The sequence below is a fragment of the Cylas formicarius genome, unplaced genomic scaffold (genome assembly GCF_029955315.1).
Source record: "Cylas formicarius isolate icCylForm1 unplaced genomic scaffold, icCylForm1.1 PGA_scaffold_10__41_contigs__length_53128322, whole genome shotgun sequence".
NCBI classification, from domain to species: domain Eukaryota; kingdom Metazoa; phylum Arthropoda; class Insecta; order Coleoptera; family Brentidae; genus Cylas; species Cylas formicarius.
Window position 1 is genome coordinate 38,079,069 of NW_026844214.1, and position 18,591 is coordinate 38,097,659.

At 32.2% G+C, this 18,591-nt stretch overlaps 1 protein-coding gene across 1 annotated transcript; it reads right to left on the reverse strand.

Annotated features, from left to right (window-relative positions):
- Nucleotides 1–1,118: 1,118 nt before the first annotated feature.
- LOC132708156 (uncharacterized) lies at nucleotides 1,119–8,128 on the reverse strand. Its single transcript, XM_060680295.1, has 4 exons — nucleotides 7,987–8,128; nucleotides 2,059–2,360; nucleotides 1,816–2,002; nucleotides 1,119–1,373 (listed from the first exon to the last, which is right to left on the reverse strand). Exons 1-4 carry the CDS (start codon nucleotides 8,070–8,072, stop codon nucleotides 1,211–1,213), a joined length of 738 nt encoding a protein of 245 aa, XP_060536278.1. The 5' UTR covers nucleotides 8,073–8,128; the 3' UTR covers nucleotides 1,119–1,210.
- Nucleotides 8,129–18,591: the final 10,463 nt, after the last annotated feature.

Consider the following 18,591-nt stretch of genomic DNA (forward strand, 5'->3'; position numbering starts at 1 on the left):
GCTATATTATAACACTATTTTGAACTATTCAAAAATAGTTCATAAATTTCCGGCTAAAATACTACAATCAAAAAATGAATTTGTTTTTAAAAAAATTATTTCATTAAATTAAAAGAGCAGTAATATATTTAAACTCTAGTATAAATTAAGAACTGAAAATGAACCAATACAAATAAACAATGTCTGAAAATAACCTTTATCAGCATTTAATTATTTAATTGATCTCGCAAAATCTATGATATTTCCTTCCTTCCTTCCTTCCTTCCTTTTAATTCATTTATTTTATTGAAGTTAATGTGCCTAAGCAGCTTTTGTGTATAAATAAACTTGTCAAGGCGAACAAGCGGAAGAAAATTTTTCAAAATTATATTTGTTTATTTTGTATAATAAAAGTCCTTTATTATTATTAAAGACAGAAAAATAATGAAACTGCCAATATTCAAATTGTGTTTATAATATCTTCATCATATCTTTTTCAACATTTTCTTGTTTTTATCCAAAACCAGAGAAGGCATTAATTTAGTACTCCATTCATTTTTAAGGGAAGTCACAAAATTTGGTCCGTTACCCGCAAATACGGTCGAAATGAATCCTTTTCAGTATATTGTGCGCCTAAAATAACGGCCTTGAAATACGCAAAAAATGCTACGTTGCCATTTTACTACCTCGTAGGAAGCCATAAAGTACTACAACTAAACATACTGTGAGGTCCTAACGTATGGTTTACCGCGGAGATTCAAAGGGAAGTCAATACATGCGACAGACATACCAAGATTACATTGCGAACACAATGTTCGGAGTGTTTTCGGAGCGCGAGCATTGAAGATGCGAAGTGAGATTTTGGCGAAACGTCTGCAGGATTCCAGTCCTAGTTCAACAAGCGAACGGATGATATCCCGGAATATAGTGTCATCATCATCATCATCATATATATATATATATATATATATATATATATATATATATATATATATATATATATATATATATATATATATATACGTTATTGTATTAATTTTTTTCTACTGTTGTAAATAAGGGCGCTATAAATGTTCAACGCACTAATGTATTACCCAGTAGAAGATCTCATAAAGAAATATGTATGTAATAATATTTTATTGAATTGCTTATCAATTAATTACATTAAAAACACAATTACAAAAAAGCATAGGTACCTATGCGAATTACAAATTATGTTTCCATCAATTTTTTAACGGGCTGGTAGCAAGCTGGAAATGATTTTCAAGACGTTTTCTTTGTTTAGTGGACATTTCGAATAGGTCGATAAACATTTCTCCACCTCTTGAAGCTTTCCGACGTCTACTGCATCTTTAATCCCCGTGCCATTCAACATATAAGAAAATAATGGATTACTAAAAATAAAGGTCTTATTAGAAACATTGACGATTCAATAAATAATGCTAAAATTCTCCATTACTACAGATAAAAAGACGATATAATTTTTAATAAAATTGATAGTTTCTGTCTGTTTTCCTATAATTCTCACGATTTTGAAAATATTGGTATTGTTGTAACATTCACCTTCATTAATTAAAGTCCGTTTAAGAAATATTTGTATTGATAAAATGGACCAGATAGCCTTAGCCGTCAAATCTTATACACGTAAAACTGGATATATAATTGGGTACAAGGTTTTGCTAGTTCGGTAAAGTCTTCAATGAGATTGTGCATAATTATAACTTTTTATTTTATTTATTAAGATCGAATAAGAGTGAATTTTCACGTTTCAAGACGTATCGGTCGTAAATCCCAATCATAGTGTTTTTGCTTATTACATATATTTCGATGACTTACCTAGTAAATCCAAGTATCAGTTCGTCGATTGTTCGAGACTCGCCGCCGTGTTTATTTTTCATCGCATCGCTTACGAACGTGCACATAATTCTTTGCGCACAAGACGTACTGTCTATGTCATGTGCAGCTAATGAGTTGTCGATTCGTGACAATACGTTCGTGACTGAGGATATATCGTGATCTATACCTAAAAAAACACCATTGATATAAATTAGAACTATCTTATTTCAAAATCCTCCTTACTTCTGCCAAAGCCTCCACCTCCGGCTAATAGATGAGCAATTTTTGGTATCAGTAAAACTGCACCCAAGCCTATAAACACCCCAATTACAACACCACTTAAGTCGACTTTCAATGGCATGCTCAGTCCGTTGTCGTAACCACCCGTGGGTGAATTACCATAAGAAATTACCCCAAATCTAGATTCTTTCGGTTCTTTTTTTGGTTCGGTGACTGCATGACGTTTGTTACCATTAGTTGTGTTGTATGGTTTGTCGAAAGTAAGGATGTCCGATTCGTAATATCGGTGACTTGGTGTGAATCCCCTAAAAACATTTCGTTAATAAGCATTTAAGTACTACAATTTAACAAAATGACTAATATCTAAATGGTAATATTAATCGATAATATTTATTTTATTAACCATGAAAAAGCATCTTGCACTTACTCACCCCACACAAAAAAAATCGTTTTAGGAATGGCTAAAAATTGCTGCAATGCAATACACCAAAATTGTTATAATGTTCATTCTACGTACAGTTTACATAAAAAGTAATATGAAAACTCGTTGACATCAACGGACTTGTGTATTTTGCTTAAATTTTATGTATTTAGGTTATCAAGATTTCTGGTTAAAAATGTACACCGTGTACCCAGTAAACCAACAACTAACCAAAAAAAGTTTCGTACAAAAGTTTCCTGGATTCCTCTGAAGATTTAAAATATTATAATTTTGTGATACAGGGTGTCCCAAAAGTGTTCGCCCCGACATCAACTTTGTTATTTTCAATCGAACATCCTGCATATTTTGGCATTTTTGGAAGCCTTGGTTTTTTTTTTAATTACGCTTTGTTTGGCCACTGCTGCCAAGGCAATTCGGCCAGCTTCTCGGTAGTGGTGTGCAATAAACTATTTCCATGGAGGATGCCTCCGTGAAGAGGGTCTGGGTGATACCATCATCCTACTGGACGGCTATACAGGAAAAAAAATGGACGAAAGAATTAGAAAATGTGAAAACAATATTCAAAGTTTTAATCCACATGCATCTAAAAAGCGGCAAACAATTCTAGCAGCAAAATCCAACTGAGTGCGGTGAAATAAAATGGAATTAATATGCAGAGGCGAAGGAAAATTAGCACTAATGAGTGACTCATACAACTGTTGTGATTTTTCTCCAGTTCTCCACATTCACAGTCTCCGGAGAGTTTGACTTTGATTCTATTTAGGTGAGCCGGAGAACAGCAATGGTTGCTTCTCAGTCTACACATAGTTGTGATTTCTCTTCTATTCAGGTCGAGCTTATGAAACCAGGGTTTAGTTGGCGGAGTAGAATAATGTGAGGTGAAATTAATTCCTTTCCCTAATCTTATATGTCTCCATCTGTCGCTCCTAGCATTCCAGATGTTATGCTTTAATTTAGGGAAGAATTCCCTAAAGCTCAATTTTATATTTTCCTGTGGTTCTAGGCGTGCAGCATTGGCGATCTGGTTCGCAATATCGTTTTCTTTTATACTGGTATGGCTTGGTATCCAGCATAATTGGATGTCCTTATTTTGCGTTTTTATTAAGGTAAAAAGTTTATTCTTAACCTGCAAGGTTAGGTAGCTAGACTTTGCATCCATCCCAGTTTTATTGATATCTTCGAGGGCACTTTTGGAGTCTGAAAGGATGACTGCTCTGTTGATGTCCTTGAATTCAATCCAATCAAGAGCTTGACCAATAGCATAAATCTCAGCAGAGCAAATGTATAGTTCACTTGGTAGGCCTTGTCCCATTTTAAGGTTCGTATTGTAGTTGTAAACGCCAAAACCTACACGGCCTTCTTTATCTTTTGAGGCGTCTGTAAAAATTAAATGAAAATCAGGGGTCCAAGTCTCGCTCTTCTTAATTTCAAATAATTTGGAGTTATTATTATCTTTCTTTAGTTTTAAGTCTTGGATTTGAACAGAGCTTAAAAGGTTCGGCAGTGGACAAGAGAAACAGGGATAAACTCCTGTAGAGTGTATCTAACAGTGAATCAACTCTTTCAAAAGCATCCACAAATGCAGGAATACTCTTTTTCCGAAAAAAGTAATAGTGTTCATTATAGGTGATATAACCATCTAACCGCAGCTAAGGTTTCACTGTCCACTAAACTGGCAACTTTCAATAATGATTTAGCCGCTAGCATGTATCTTCTGTGTTCTAAATCCATTTCACTTGCTTCCCCTAGCAGTATGTTAGTAGGTGTGGACTTCATATATCCCAGAGCTATTCTCAGTGCCTCAAATTGAATTTTGTTAAGTTGAGCAATAGACTTTCTTGAGCTACCACCCAAAAAAGAGTCCAAATGGGGTCTGACATAAGCTTTGTAAAAAGTTAGAAGGGTAGAGGGATGTGCCCCCCCACCAGATTCTACTTATAAATCGCATCATATTCAACCCACCTGAAGCTTTATGTATCATATTTCTAATTTGTGGCTCCCATGACAGTTTTGGATCAAAAATCACTCCTAGATATGTGATGGAATTTCTCCATGCTATGGTTCGAGTGTTGAGGTGAAGTCTGGGGAGATAATTAACCTTGTAATTCTTTCTGGAAAAAAATATAGCTGCAGATTTATTGGGGTTAATCTCAAGTCCTACATTCAAAGACTAAATATGTATATTTTGCAAAGTTCTATTCAAATTGTTCACTATTGTTTGGGCATCAGTACCAGTACTCAGCAAGGCGGTATCGTCCGCAAACTGTAAAAGTGTTATGTTCTCAGAAATTGTTTCTTTAATTGAATTGATGTAAATATTAAATAGTAGTGGAGAAAGAGGGGAACCTTGGGGAACTCCCTTGCTGGTGGTTCTGCCTGACACAAATGTATTAGTAGATGGATCTTTAACTTGTATCTTCCTGTTCGTGAGAAAATCTTTAATGAGCAAAGTCAAATCTCTGGCGATTCCAATTTTGGCCAACACCGAGGTCAATAAGTCAACATTTATATTATCGTAGGCATTGGATATGTCCAGAGTCACCATTGCTGCTAGTTGATTGCGAGCCAAACGGCAGAGGACCTCTGAGGAGATAACTGCAAGATTGTCGAAAGTTCCCTTATCCTTTCTGAAACCAGTTTGGCGAACGTCCTTAAAATCCCTTATAACTCTAATGATAGCATCTTCATTTTTTTCAGCCCCGCAAATGTTCCAATGAACGATATTCATTATAGCTCAACTATAAAACGCTTGTGACTAAAACTTAAACTTAGTTTTGTTACGTAAAAACTACTGTTAGATTAAAACTAGTGATAAGATTACCTTTTCTTTTTCTAACTCCTGTAGGTCAACCGCTGCCATCGCAGCCGCCCCCCCCTCCGTAGGTCAAATGAACCAAAATATTGTTTGATATTGTTGACACAATTTTCATCTATACCCTTTATTGACATAACGTCTTTTTTGAAAGCTTCAAACTTGTTGCATACTTCTTCCCAGCCATTTCCTACAGGAGTTACTTCCGTTTCCGACTCTGATGTCGAGTTTTCACCTACTTGTATAGATGAGACTTTTCTTCTTGCACTTCATCGTACCCTTTAATAAATTGGGTGTCAGGCCGTTTTCTTTTAAGTACTGATGTATATGAGGAACAGCCCCGAGGACTTGTTGGATGAGGAGTTTTATTCTGAGTTTTTTTATTTAAACTAGGAAAATCTTCTGGTTTTCGGGTAAAGCCTTGTTTTGCATTAATTTGCCGTGGATGCAGTTTAGCTGCTTCACAAAAAGAAAGGTTGTAGAAGCTCATGGTTTCGTTAATTTATTTTTGCCGTTTGTATTCGGGACATCCCCAATCAGTAGCAGTGTGGTGTCCCTTGCAATTTACGCAGCTTGGTTTTGGATTTACTTCACAATTTGGAATTTTACACGTTTTAGTCAGATTGATCTGCAGGGCATTTCATTTTTTTTATTGCTTGCTCTCTTTTTTCACAAACAAACATAAGATGATCTTCTGTACAAAAACCGCAACGAGGCTTGCCTCTACAATTATTTTCGACATGTCCAAATCTGCAACAATTGACGCACATTATAACCGTGTTAACATATTTTTCCACTTCTCTTTCATTATTAAAAATATTTACAGTTTGGGGTAATGATTTGCCTTCAAATGTTACAATATAATCGTTTGTGGGGATGGTTTTCATTACTGTTTCGCCAGAAATAGCAAGTATTTTCTTCCTTCTTAAGACTCTTTTTACATTTAATATCTTAATCGACCTGGCCCGGGATCCTTCTCCTGTATAAGCTACCGCTTCTGAGTAAAAATCCTCTTCCGTAATTTGGTCCCCTACATCCTTGATTAGTCCTCTACAAGTGACAAGACGTTGTGGAATGTACCTATTATAGCCTCTAGCAAAACTGAAACTTTCATTTGACAAAAATGTTAATTATTTTTGGAGATATTCGAGGTATAAATTCTTGTTGCATTTAAAGCTGCCCACATTACTTGTTGGCGATATTAAGTATTTTTTTAATAGCAAAGACATGATACTACTTCTTTTAAACATATAATACTCCATACTATTAAAAAACAAATATCAAAAACAACAAAAACAAACAGAAATGTCAAAGTTTTTTTATACCTTAATGCCTCAAAAAAAGATTGTGATGTCCTAGCCAACTACATTTTGAAATATTTTAATATTTCTTTGTTGTTTTGATGCCAGATGAAAGGAGCATTTTAAGGTGAACATTTTTAACTAAACTTTATGGATCGAATTAACGAACTCTTTTTAGTTCAGTTTTTGTTTTATAGATTTATTTATACAAAGTTTTTACCTTTAGTTAGCCTATAAAGTTTAATTATTTATTTATTAGGTATTTTCATTCAAGTTAGATAATTAACTATTAAATGTGTCTTTAAATATGAATTCCAAAGATTTATTAAATCTGTTAAAGCGTGTAGTATAGAGTCGATCTTTTTCAAAATTTTCACGTATTAATGGACACCCTGTATTGTTAGCAATAGGTTTTATTCGTATATCTGGAGTATTATATTTTTGAAAAAGAAGTTGCTATTTAAAAAATACCTATTATTGTCAACAAGTGACCTAATGTGGGGATCAGTTTTAAATTTAACAAGAATTTATATGGGTGTTATTTTAAACCTCGAATATCTCAAAAAGTAAGTCAAATTTAAATATAACATAAATTACAAACTTATCTTATTTTTTGTCCTGGAATTAATATCTCAATAAAAATATAGTGTGTCCCATTTGAAAACCTTGAGATTTTGTTAATTGGATTCATCAATACCACACCACTTATTTAGTACACCCTGTATAAGCTGATGCGGACCTGTCAGCAAAATTCGAATAGGAATTTCTTAACAAAGTGGCCTTTATTTTAACCAAGGAGTCCAAAAATGTAGAAATATACAGAGTGTTCCATTTAAAATAACAAAGTTGATGTCGGGGGGTGGGGCACTTTTGCGGCACCCTTTATTATAATATTTTAAGTCTTCGAGAGAGTCCAAGAAACTTTTGTACGAAACTTTATTTCGTATCTCCTATAGGTTTCTAGATCGTTTTTCTTTGGCACATGGTGTACCTATTCTGTACTGACCCGCGATTATTGTAATGACGTTGAAAGTAAGGTTGTATAAAATATTTTTTTGATAAAATTTTGAAAATGAACTTTTCCAGGCGATCGATTATTGTCAATACAAATAAAAGTAGACACTATCATAATTTTATTTTCGTTAGGTTCTTAATTATTTTGTCCCAATAGCCAAAGAGATATTGAGAAAAAAAGACGTGTTTATACAATTAAGTTTCAATTAATTAAATTAAATTTATTGTAAAATTTTTGTTAAATTATTCTTCAATACTGACGAAAAAATGCAAATAAGTTTGCATAGAAAAACATTACTGCTGAGCACCTAACGCACGAACAAAAATTAAAAAAAATTATCGGAAATTTTCAATGTACTCACCCTTCTGCCGCCGAATGAATTTTGGGCGAACCGATCACACCAAAAATGAAGCCCCAACAGGTTAGGACAAAAATGTTCGATTTCATTTTGAAAAAATAACAGTTTTGCGGTCTGAACACGACTGGTACACGATATTGATGACAATTTCATTTATATTTTATATACTTTACACATACTTAAGCACAGACAATAGACAATACGCGATGTTACAACATTTTTATACTTACAGTAATCTAATATTTTCACTTTCTTGGAGATTCCGTGTATAGGAATATTTAACAATTTTCTTTTGTGTCGTTGAAATAATACAGGCAATAACCCTTACATTTATTGCATAAGAATTGTCAGTTTTATGGAACACAGTAATTAATATTCCGAAATCGTGTTAGCTAAATATGGAAGATAGAATAATAATGACAATTTTATATAAAATAATAATTTAAATTAATTAATTTCATTACGTTATACACTATGTGCAAACGAAGTTTTTCTTGTTAGAGTTAGTGTTTAGGTATGGAAGGTGGCTGATTACATAATAAAAAAAATCGCGTGTAAAGTTGTACGTTAGAGTAAGGAGGAATAATTTGGTACAATAGTATATCATGCAACAAGCGAGTGTTTAATAAAAAGTTTACCGAACGTGTTGCATGCTACACTTTTTCTACGACCCTTAGTTTTTGGATACATTTTTGAAAAACAACACAGATACATTCACTGACATGACTGTCAGAATTGACAGAGGTCAAAAATCAAGCCGTGCGGTAAAATCTCCGAAAATATCTGGTTGCTCCCAAATCCACTACACTAATATCGCGGAAATGATTTTTTTTCTACTCCTCTCTCTAAAATACCTAGTTACACAGCGATCTAGCGTACGGGAAGCGTCACTTTACCACGTCAGTTTCGTTTCCCACGAATCTAACTCACTTCGGATATTTCCGGGAGTTTACTGCACGTGTTTGGGAGTAATCGGATGTTTTCGGAGATATTTCCCATTCCTTGAATTTTGACTTTTGTCAATTCTGACTGAAAACTATCGGTCGTAGAAAATAGTATATTATGTAACAAGTGCTGTAAACGGCATTTGACTCACGAATTTATTTGACACTAGTGGAGCGAGTGTTTAATAAACGAGTGACTAAAAAAGTTTACCGAACGTGTTGCATACTATACATTTTTTACGACCGTTAGTTTTTGGGTACATTGGGTACAGAATTGACAAACGTCAAAATTCAAAGCGTGGAAAACATCCGATTGCTCTCAAACCCGTGCGGTAAAACCCCGGAAATGTTCCAAGTGCGAAACGAAACAGATGTGGGAAAGTGACGCTTCCCGCACGCTAGTTATATGCCTATAAATGACTATATTGTATTTATTAATCTCTGTGCTGTATAATCACTTTTAATATATAAATATGAGCCCCGTAATATTTGTTAGACTCTTATGTTGTATCGCACAATTGTAAGGTTCCAGTGACCGAATGAAGTTGCTTTAACTTTTAACCTTTAACTGGCGCAGTCGTTACGATTTTTTCCGAGTTAAGTATGTCGAACATTTAAATTCCCTGTCAACGGTCTATCGGGAAATGCACCTTGAAAGTAGTGTAACGGTTCGAGGGAACATCGGATCGTGAAACGAAAAACTTTCGAAAAAGGACACCACGCAGAGGCAGAAGAAATAACAGTTCGAGTTACCGTTAGAATAGGAAGACCTGGGAAGGAACAAAAATGCTCCGATCCTATAGGCACCGTAGCATTAAGAAAATAGAAAACGAAGAATCAACAATCAAGTAACAGAACATGAAAACCATTTTACTGTAAGTTTTAGCTCGTAAATCCCTTTAAAAAAAATTAAACAACCCTTTCCCCAATATTCTAAATGTTATTTTAAGTGTTAGTAGTTATATATTTTTCATACCTCTATCAATTTTCATACGTAAAATTTTATGAGTCTACATTTCGAAAACGAAAACGAAAATTTACCAAATTTACCAGATAGCGATATTGACGAATTATCCGAAACAAATATGCCACCCGCAGATTATCAACTTTTGAGGCTATGTTTAGAATCTACTCCTTTTTATGACGGAAATCCGCATACTCTCAACATTTTTCTATCCTCTTGTGATAGCTTGATCTTAGAATTCATCACTAATAATTCCCATACAACTACAAGTAGTTTTATCTGTAGAGCGTTATTGTCAAATTTAATAGGGCTTTGATTCTAATCGGTTCACGTACAGATTTAAAAACTTGAAATGAAATAAAAGATTTATTAAACCTAACATTCGGAGACCAACGTAGTATTGATTGCCTTATTCAAGATTTAATAATTTTATCCCCACGTAGAGATGAATCGCCCTATAATTTCGGAATTCGTTGTCAGGATGCAAGAAGTCTGCTTTTAACAAAATTAAACACAATTCCCATAGACGAATTCGACGAAGCTGTAAAAGAAGTTAAACGACATAGCTATTAAGATCTCGCTTTAAAAACATTTACAAACTATGATCAGATTACGTTCACCAACATCCCTTGAGGATGCAATGAGTCTGGTAATCGAACAAGAAAATTTCTTCAGAGAACACATAACTTAAATGCGCAAATGCATTGTAAACCACAGGAAAAACAAATTCCTATAACTATACAAAAACCGCAAACTTTTTTACAAAAACCAAACATTTTTCAAAGACCAAACATTTTCCAGCAAAGACCAACTTTTCTTATGAGACCATTTACGAATACTCAACAAAATATTTTCCAAAAACCTCTCCAATTTAATAACCCGAATCTATTACAACAAAGACCGCCACTTTTTCAAAATAGGGCACCCCTATTCCAAAATCAAAATCAAAGACCTATGAATTTACCATAGAGCTTATACCAAAGACCAAATTTTACTCAAAGGAGTAATTTGTTCCGAAACCCTAATTTTATTAATAACCCAAATACTGTCTCTAATGGACACATCTTCAGGTAATACCTAATTAAACAATCATGCCCAACGTATATTCACAAACGAATGTCCACATCTTTACGATTATTATCAAAGTCACCTTTATAAAATTGACGATAATTTTGAAAACTACCAATATTCCGACTACCCTGACAACCATCTTCTAGAAAACCCTGTAGATTATGAAAACCCATATCCAAATACGTCCAGTTATTCCGAAACGCAAGTGAACGAAAAAACTTAGAATTTAATGAAAATTCAAATTTTTAATCGGACCAGAATACATCGGACAAAATATAGTATTAAATGCTCTACCCTATATTTTTATTCGTCAAATAAATGCAAAATTTCTAATTGATACAGGTAGTTCAAAAAGTTTAATTAATCCCGAAATTGCTTATAAATTTTACTATCCATATATATACAAAGAAAATTTTAATATTCAAACAGCTCATAATATTACTTATCATGACGAAGTTGTAGAAATCCTTTTATTTGACATTTTTAAAATTCAAGTTTTACTTATTTAAATTCAGTACAAAATACGACGGCTTAATTGGTATTGATCTTTTAAATCAACTGAGCGCTTCAATAAATCTAACGAATAAATTGTTAATAACCCCTTTTGCTAAAATTCCTATAACTTTCGAAAAGGAAGAGGAATGTGAATGCAAAGAATCTTAATTACACTTTAACCATATTACCAACAACACAACAAGTTGTAAAAATCCCAGTAAATAAGAAAAACGGAGTAGGAATTTTAAACTATCTAAACTTCGAAAATGGAGTAGAAAATTCACTTCTCTGAACCCATCGAAGTTGACCTAATAAACCTATTAGACGTAAACAGGTGTGAGAAAATCGATTGCGACTATCAAAAAATAACCACCGACACTCTCTTAAAACAAAATTTAAAAATCAGTAATTGTAACCAAAAAAAGACGCAATTAAGAAAATCTGTTATGAATATAGAGACGTTTTTTATCGTGAAGGAATACTATTAAGTTTTACTAATCAAATAACTCATAAAATTAAATTAGAAAATGAATCCCCAATTTTTACAAAAACGTTTCCCGAAATTCTGTTTTCCCGATATTCATAAACAAAAAGTAAAAACACAAATTTCTAATATGCTAAAATCAAGAAATAATTCAATAAAACTTTTCACCATGGTATAGTCCAATTTAGATAGTTCCAAAAAAATTAGTTGCTAGCGGAAAAAAGAAATGGAGATTAGTTATTAGTTAGTTAGTATATCCAATTCCGAACATCACCAATATTTTAGACAAATTAGGGAAAGCAAATTATTTTACTACATTAGACCTTAAGGTTCCATCAAATTGAGGTAGATCCTCAAGACGTCTCTAAAACAGCTTTTTCAACAGGAGGACATTTCGAATTTAAACGAATGCCTTTTAAAAATTGAACTGAGGTGGCTTTTACTTGATGAAAATTCATTTATCAAAATAAACAAGAACTAAAAGTTCAGATTTTCGTAAAATTATATATTCTGACATGAAAAAATATATAATTTCGTGAAAATCTGAAATTTTAGTTATTTGTTTTGAATGCCTTTTGGATTAAAGAACGCGCCTTCAACATTCCAATGCGCAGTGGATAATGTGTTACGAGGTTTACAAAATGAAACATGTTTAGTCTACTTAGACGATATAATAATATTTAATACTTCATTACAAGAACATTTAGAGCGTATTGAACAAGTATTTGATAGACTAGTAATTTTAAAATTCAATTTGACAAGTCAGAATTTCTTCAAAAAAACGTGCAATATTTAGGACATGACCCAAAGGGTGTGAAACCTAACCTAGAAAAAATAAAAGTAATAAAAAAAATTACAGTGCCAAAAACCCAAACTGAAATCAAACAATTTTTAGGACTATTAGGATACTATCGAAAATTCCCCAAAGATTTCTCTAAAATAACAAAGCCATTAACTAAATGTCTTAAAAAGAACGCAAAAGTCGTTCATGATAAAGAATTCCTAGAAAGCTTCGAAACCTGTAAACAATTATTAACTTGGAGCCATATTATCTCAAGGTACTGTACCAAACGATCGTCCAATAGCGTATGCATCTCGTACCCTTAATGAAAGCGAAACTAAATATTCGACCATTGAAAAAGAGTTATTAGCCATGGTTTGGGCTTGTAAACATTTTAGACCATATTTATTTGGTAGGAAATTTTATATTTATACCGATCATAAACCTTTAGTATGGTTAACAAATCTTAAAGAACCAAATTCAAAACTTGTACGCTGGAAACTAAAATTACAAGAATTTGACTTTGAAGTAATATATATAACAGGAAAATTTAATTGTTACGCCGATTGTCTATCGAGAATTAAAGTAAACGCCATAGAAAATGGAAATGAATCATTAATAATACTGAAGAAAACTTAGATTTCTTGACAACAATGAAAACCCGCCGAGAAATTCCGAAAATAAAAAACAAAATCCAAAATTCGGTAAAATATCCTGTATTACTTTAAAAGGACCTGACGTAAATTCTACTCAACATACTACTGCAAATGAAACAACCAATAAAGGAATTAAAATATATGACGAAATTATTAACAACAAAGTAAACCAAATTATTGTCTCTGTACAGCCTAAATTGGAAGTTACTAGGGAAATATATGAAAATCATTAAGTTATATTACTTAAAATACTAGCTATAAATAATGAGCAACTCATTTTAAATTTTTTAAAAGAATATACCGATTCTAAAATAGTTTATTCAGTTTATTTCCAAACAGATCAATTATATAATTATTTTTGCATAACATATCTAAAACATTTTTCAGAAAAAGGCGCAAAATTAATTCGGTGTACGAAAGGAGTAAATACAATCGCTGACAAAGAAGAACAAATATTATGAATAAAATATCATCGCGAAGGTAAAAACCAACCTTCGCGGAATTAACGAAACTCAAGGATATTTACAAAAGAATTATTATTGGAAAAGCATGAAATTAACAATCACCAATTATACAACTGCGACATTTGCCAACGTGCAAAATATTCAAGAAAATGTCCCATATTATATTCGACGGTAGAAATAATTTAACAATAATAGACCCTTTTACTAAATTAGGACAAGCATATTTCATAGAAGCCAAAAGAAAACAAAATCAAAAGAACCTTTTAAATCAGATCAAGGAATTACAAGAAGGAATAAAAGGGATAAATAAATACTTTCATTATTAATGGAAACATTAATAGTAATTAATAGTAAAATATGTTTCTGCTTTCAAATAATTTTTGATACCCTAGAAAGGATAGAAGTCGCAATTAGCTTTGCCAAACTAAATACATTTCATAATTCCATTACCGAACCAACTTATCTACTATTACAAATTCAAAAGGCTAGTAAAGAAATTAAAGGAAATAAATTCCCTTTTGAAATAAACCTTAAAAATATCCTCCTCTTTTAAAAAAGTTATGAATATCAAAAGTTACTCCAAGAAAAATCAAATTACCTTTATAATAGAAATACCTATCGTAGAAAAGAAAACATATAACTACTACCATTTATATTCCTTATCTACCCCAAAAATTAATACTTTTGAAACTATTGTCCCTCGTTCAAAGTTCCTTATTCTAAATGAGCAAAACTATGTATTCTTTGATGAAGAATGAAACGAGATTGTAACAGAAGAATTTATATGCGTCAACCATAATAGAAGAAAATATGCCTTGTGAAATACAACTTTTAAGATATGTAGTAAACGCTACTAACTGTACGCCTGTGCCTACCCTGATAAATCATATCAAGATACAGAAAAGAACCAGTGGATCCTGATCACACCCGAAAAATTCTTAATAACTAAACTCTAGAGAAAACATTCCCATTAATGGAACGTAAGTAGTAGAAGTATATGATACTGATGGAGTCCTATGAAGACCTGAACCTAAATTTCAAAAAATTGGAACTGCCCTCGATACCAGTTTCACCGTACTTAGACGCAAGAAAAGGAAATTTGAATCAACTCAGGATCGACGAAGTCAACCTGGATGAAGTGCGAAATATCTACCAAGACCTCGACGTACAAAAACAAGAAGTCGAAGAATTATCTACCCGAAATTTAAAACTATGAAACTAGTATATATACAATGCTTTTATTTATCATTGGACTTTATTTAATATTAACAAAATATTTTACAATAAGCTTTTGTAAACAGATACTTAAAAAGCAGAAAAATAATAACAAAGTTTCCCTAGAAGAAAAGAATAAACAAAGAAGACAAGATGCCGAGAGAAGACCAGTTTCCCTCTCGCTATTAATCTCTGTGCTGTATAATCACTTTTAATATATAAATATGAGCGCCCGTAATATTTGTTAGCTCTTATGTTGTATCGCACAATTGTAAGGTCCCAGTGACCGAATAAAGTTGTTTTTAAAGAACTCACCCTGCGTATCCAACCTTAAACTCGCTAGATAGGTGTATTTTATTTAAGCGATTCAAATGGCGTTTACCGTTGTTGCATAAGATACTATTACACAATGATTTTCTCGATCCGTATTATTTTACACGGCAATAGGTAATTTTTACACCAAAAATGTGTTGTGTGTTTGACAGTTCTAAACTTGTCCAATCGCGCCATACAATATAACAAAATGGGCAACATTTAAATAGTGATGATACATATGAAATTTTAGTAGATATATATAACAATGATACTACCCTGGTTTCAGAATAAATGTACTTAATAGTAGTAATAGGGTGAATAAGCATGCACTTTAACACGATTCGGCGTATTCTATTTAACACTGTTTTGGGTAAATTTTACACGAATAACTGTATTTTAACACGTCCGGTTAACAATAGATTGCACGGCTATGTGAATAGTTGTCAAAAATTAGTGTAAAAATTACACGCTCCCATATATTACGTTTAAGGTAATTTTTTAATTCTGGTAAAAATTACCAAAAATCTCAGTGTGAAAAATTGTAAATTCAAAAGTTGTAGGTTGCCTTGAACGGCCAGGAAACAATTTAACAAAACGTGGGGTGTTGAAACTCTATAACCTTCGAATTTATTAATATTTGTTAATATAACTTTTAATAAGCCCTGAGCATTGCGTTTCAAATTATAACCAGTGAGCCTATACGAATGTTTCACTAATTTACATAATGTTAACTAAATAAATAACTATTTTAAAGACAACAGTGAAACAACTGTTTTATGTATTATTGCGTTTTGAAGAATTAATAAATACATTTTTTGTAGATAATCACATTTCTCTTAGGATCATAAGATATAGTGTCAGATATATTATTCACACCTTCTGCACTTTATTACACCTTATGAAATTAGTTCAGTCATAGCAGTTGACTTTATAGCAAATCAACTACGTAGAGTAAAAGGAAGAATTTTCTTGATTGCATTACAGCAAAACGTTTAATTTTAGCTGATTTCTTATTATTAAACTGTAAAATCAATCAATATTTATTGGTAGTTTTAAATAATAAGGTCTGCACTCTAAATAACAAATATCCCGAGGGCAGGTTCTAACCCAAGAAAACATCAAAAGTGATACCACACATAAGTACAATTAAATTGGAATACTTTAATGTAAAATGATTTTGTTCTCTCATCGCATTGTTCTTGTTCATCCAAATATTTTGTAGTTTCTCACTTTATGGGCTATTTCATAACTCGTTAAATAATGCCGCAAAATTAGCTGTTTTTTCTGCACAAGAAAAAAAAACATATTGCATTGTTTCGGCAACTGTAGTGAACGCTTCTTGTGCCGAAATAATTTGCTTCCGTTTGAATTTCAAAAATTGCGTGGCGACAGATTTAACGAAATATGTTTAGTGCGATTTACGTCTTATTACTGGTGTTTGGCAATTATATTTATTACCGCGAGTGTGCCAACCTGACTGGAAATTATGAACGAATTTACAAAGAAGCCTTTAACACCAGGCAAAATAGACTCATAACGTTTGATACGTCTGGAGAAATAAAGGTAAACGGTATTCTCTGTGGTTACATTATGTTACACAGTTTGAAATTTCAGAATGTCTAGGTGTTCACTTTTTAGTGCCTACGGGAATTTTAAACCTGGCATGGATTAATTATCAGATCCGCTAAAATTGGCCCTCAAATTTTTGTCTATTCTTAAAAAAAAAATTGCTTAAATAAAATTTATAAAAATTGTTAATTACAAAATGTTTCATCAACTATCCTAATGATAAGATCAATCAATATTATCTTGCGAAGAAAATGAATAAAGAAATGCTTTTTTGGTCTTGAACAAAACAATCAGGAATCCACCACCTGCATGATTTAAAATTTTGAATTCTATCGAATCTTTTCAAAAATGCAACTTTTGCTTTTCAAATAATTATATATAAATTTCTGTTTATTTTTGTATAATATCAATTTTCCTTATTTTTTGTTCAAAACACATGGATTCAATGAAATCTGAAATCTAAAAAAGGGGAATTAATATTTTGAAACCAAATAAAGTCAAGTTGATTTTATTAAAATTCAGTTATGTAATTCGCTTAAGAAATACACTAAAAAAATAAGTATAGTGCGGCACTGTATAATTTAATTTCGAAGGATATGTAATTATGTACTTATTACCTACTTAGTATAATATGTCAATTTTAATCTATGACAATTTATTTTTTCTTTTCAGATGGACTTGGACTTTAATGTTCCATTTATTAATATTCCAGTGCAGAAATCAATGAATATGGCAAGAACATCACTGTTAAACGTTAACCTCGGATCGATAGTGGTCACTGGTGTCTTGCTCTTTGGCGTGGCATTCGTGCTACCATTAGCATTCTCCTTTTTGAATCAAAAAACGCTCATTCCAGCTCAATATCAGTTTTCAGAAAGGGTCAACGGAAAAAGAAGTAAGCATTTTTCACATGTAACATTTCTGCACTGCGCAGCATCTGGGATCAATAAATTACTTAAAATTTGAATGTGATTTTGAAACAATAAATTGCAGACGAAGTAGGTCTGCAGAGATACGAATTTTATATACGTGAACGGCTAAAACATGGAACAAGTTCATTTAAAAATCAGATAGATTTCCAGAAAAATGATCGCACACGTCTATCATATTTTTTCTTTGCAGTAAATAGATATTATACAGGGTGGGGCAAAAACTAGATTTTGTCAACTTTCACGCAGAATTCAAGATAGCATATTCTATACCTATCTCTTACTTTTTACGAACAGAAGAATAAAAAACAGGAATTTAATTTTGAAATCAACAGTTAAGTAGTCATCTCTGTCAGTAAATAAAGTAAATGAAACTGAACTAAACTGAAAATGAAGCGAAAATTTCATAGCGAATCTCTCTGGTGTCTAAATCAATCTCCGAAAATGTTTTGGTTAGTTTCATACATAATTTTTCCTACAAAATTAAATATAAAACTTTTATATAAATTATAAATAAAATTTTGCCACCCTGTATTTCAAAAACGACAGCGCGTTTATAGTAACTGTGAAATATCTAACACTTGTTAAATAACACCCTGAGTAGAATTTAAGTTTTGCATAAGTTGTGCAAATCTAAAAACCGTACTTGGAAGCTTAGAGTGTAATAACGCTAATTCGTATTAGCTTTAATGTCTGCATCGAATACGAAAGAGAACTGATT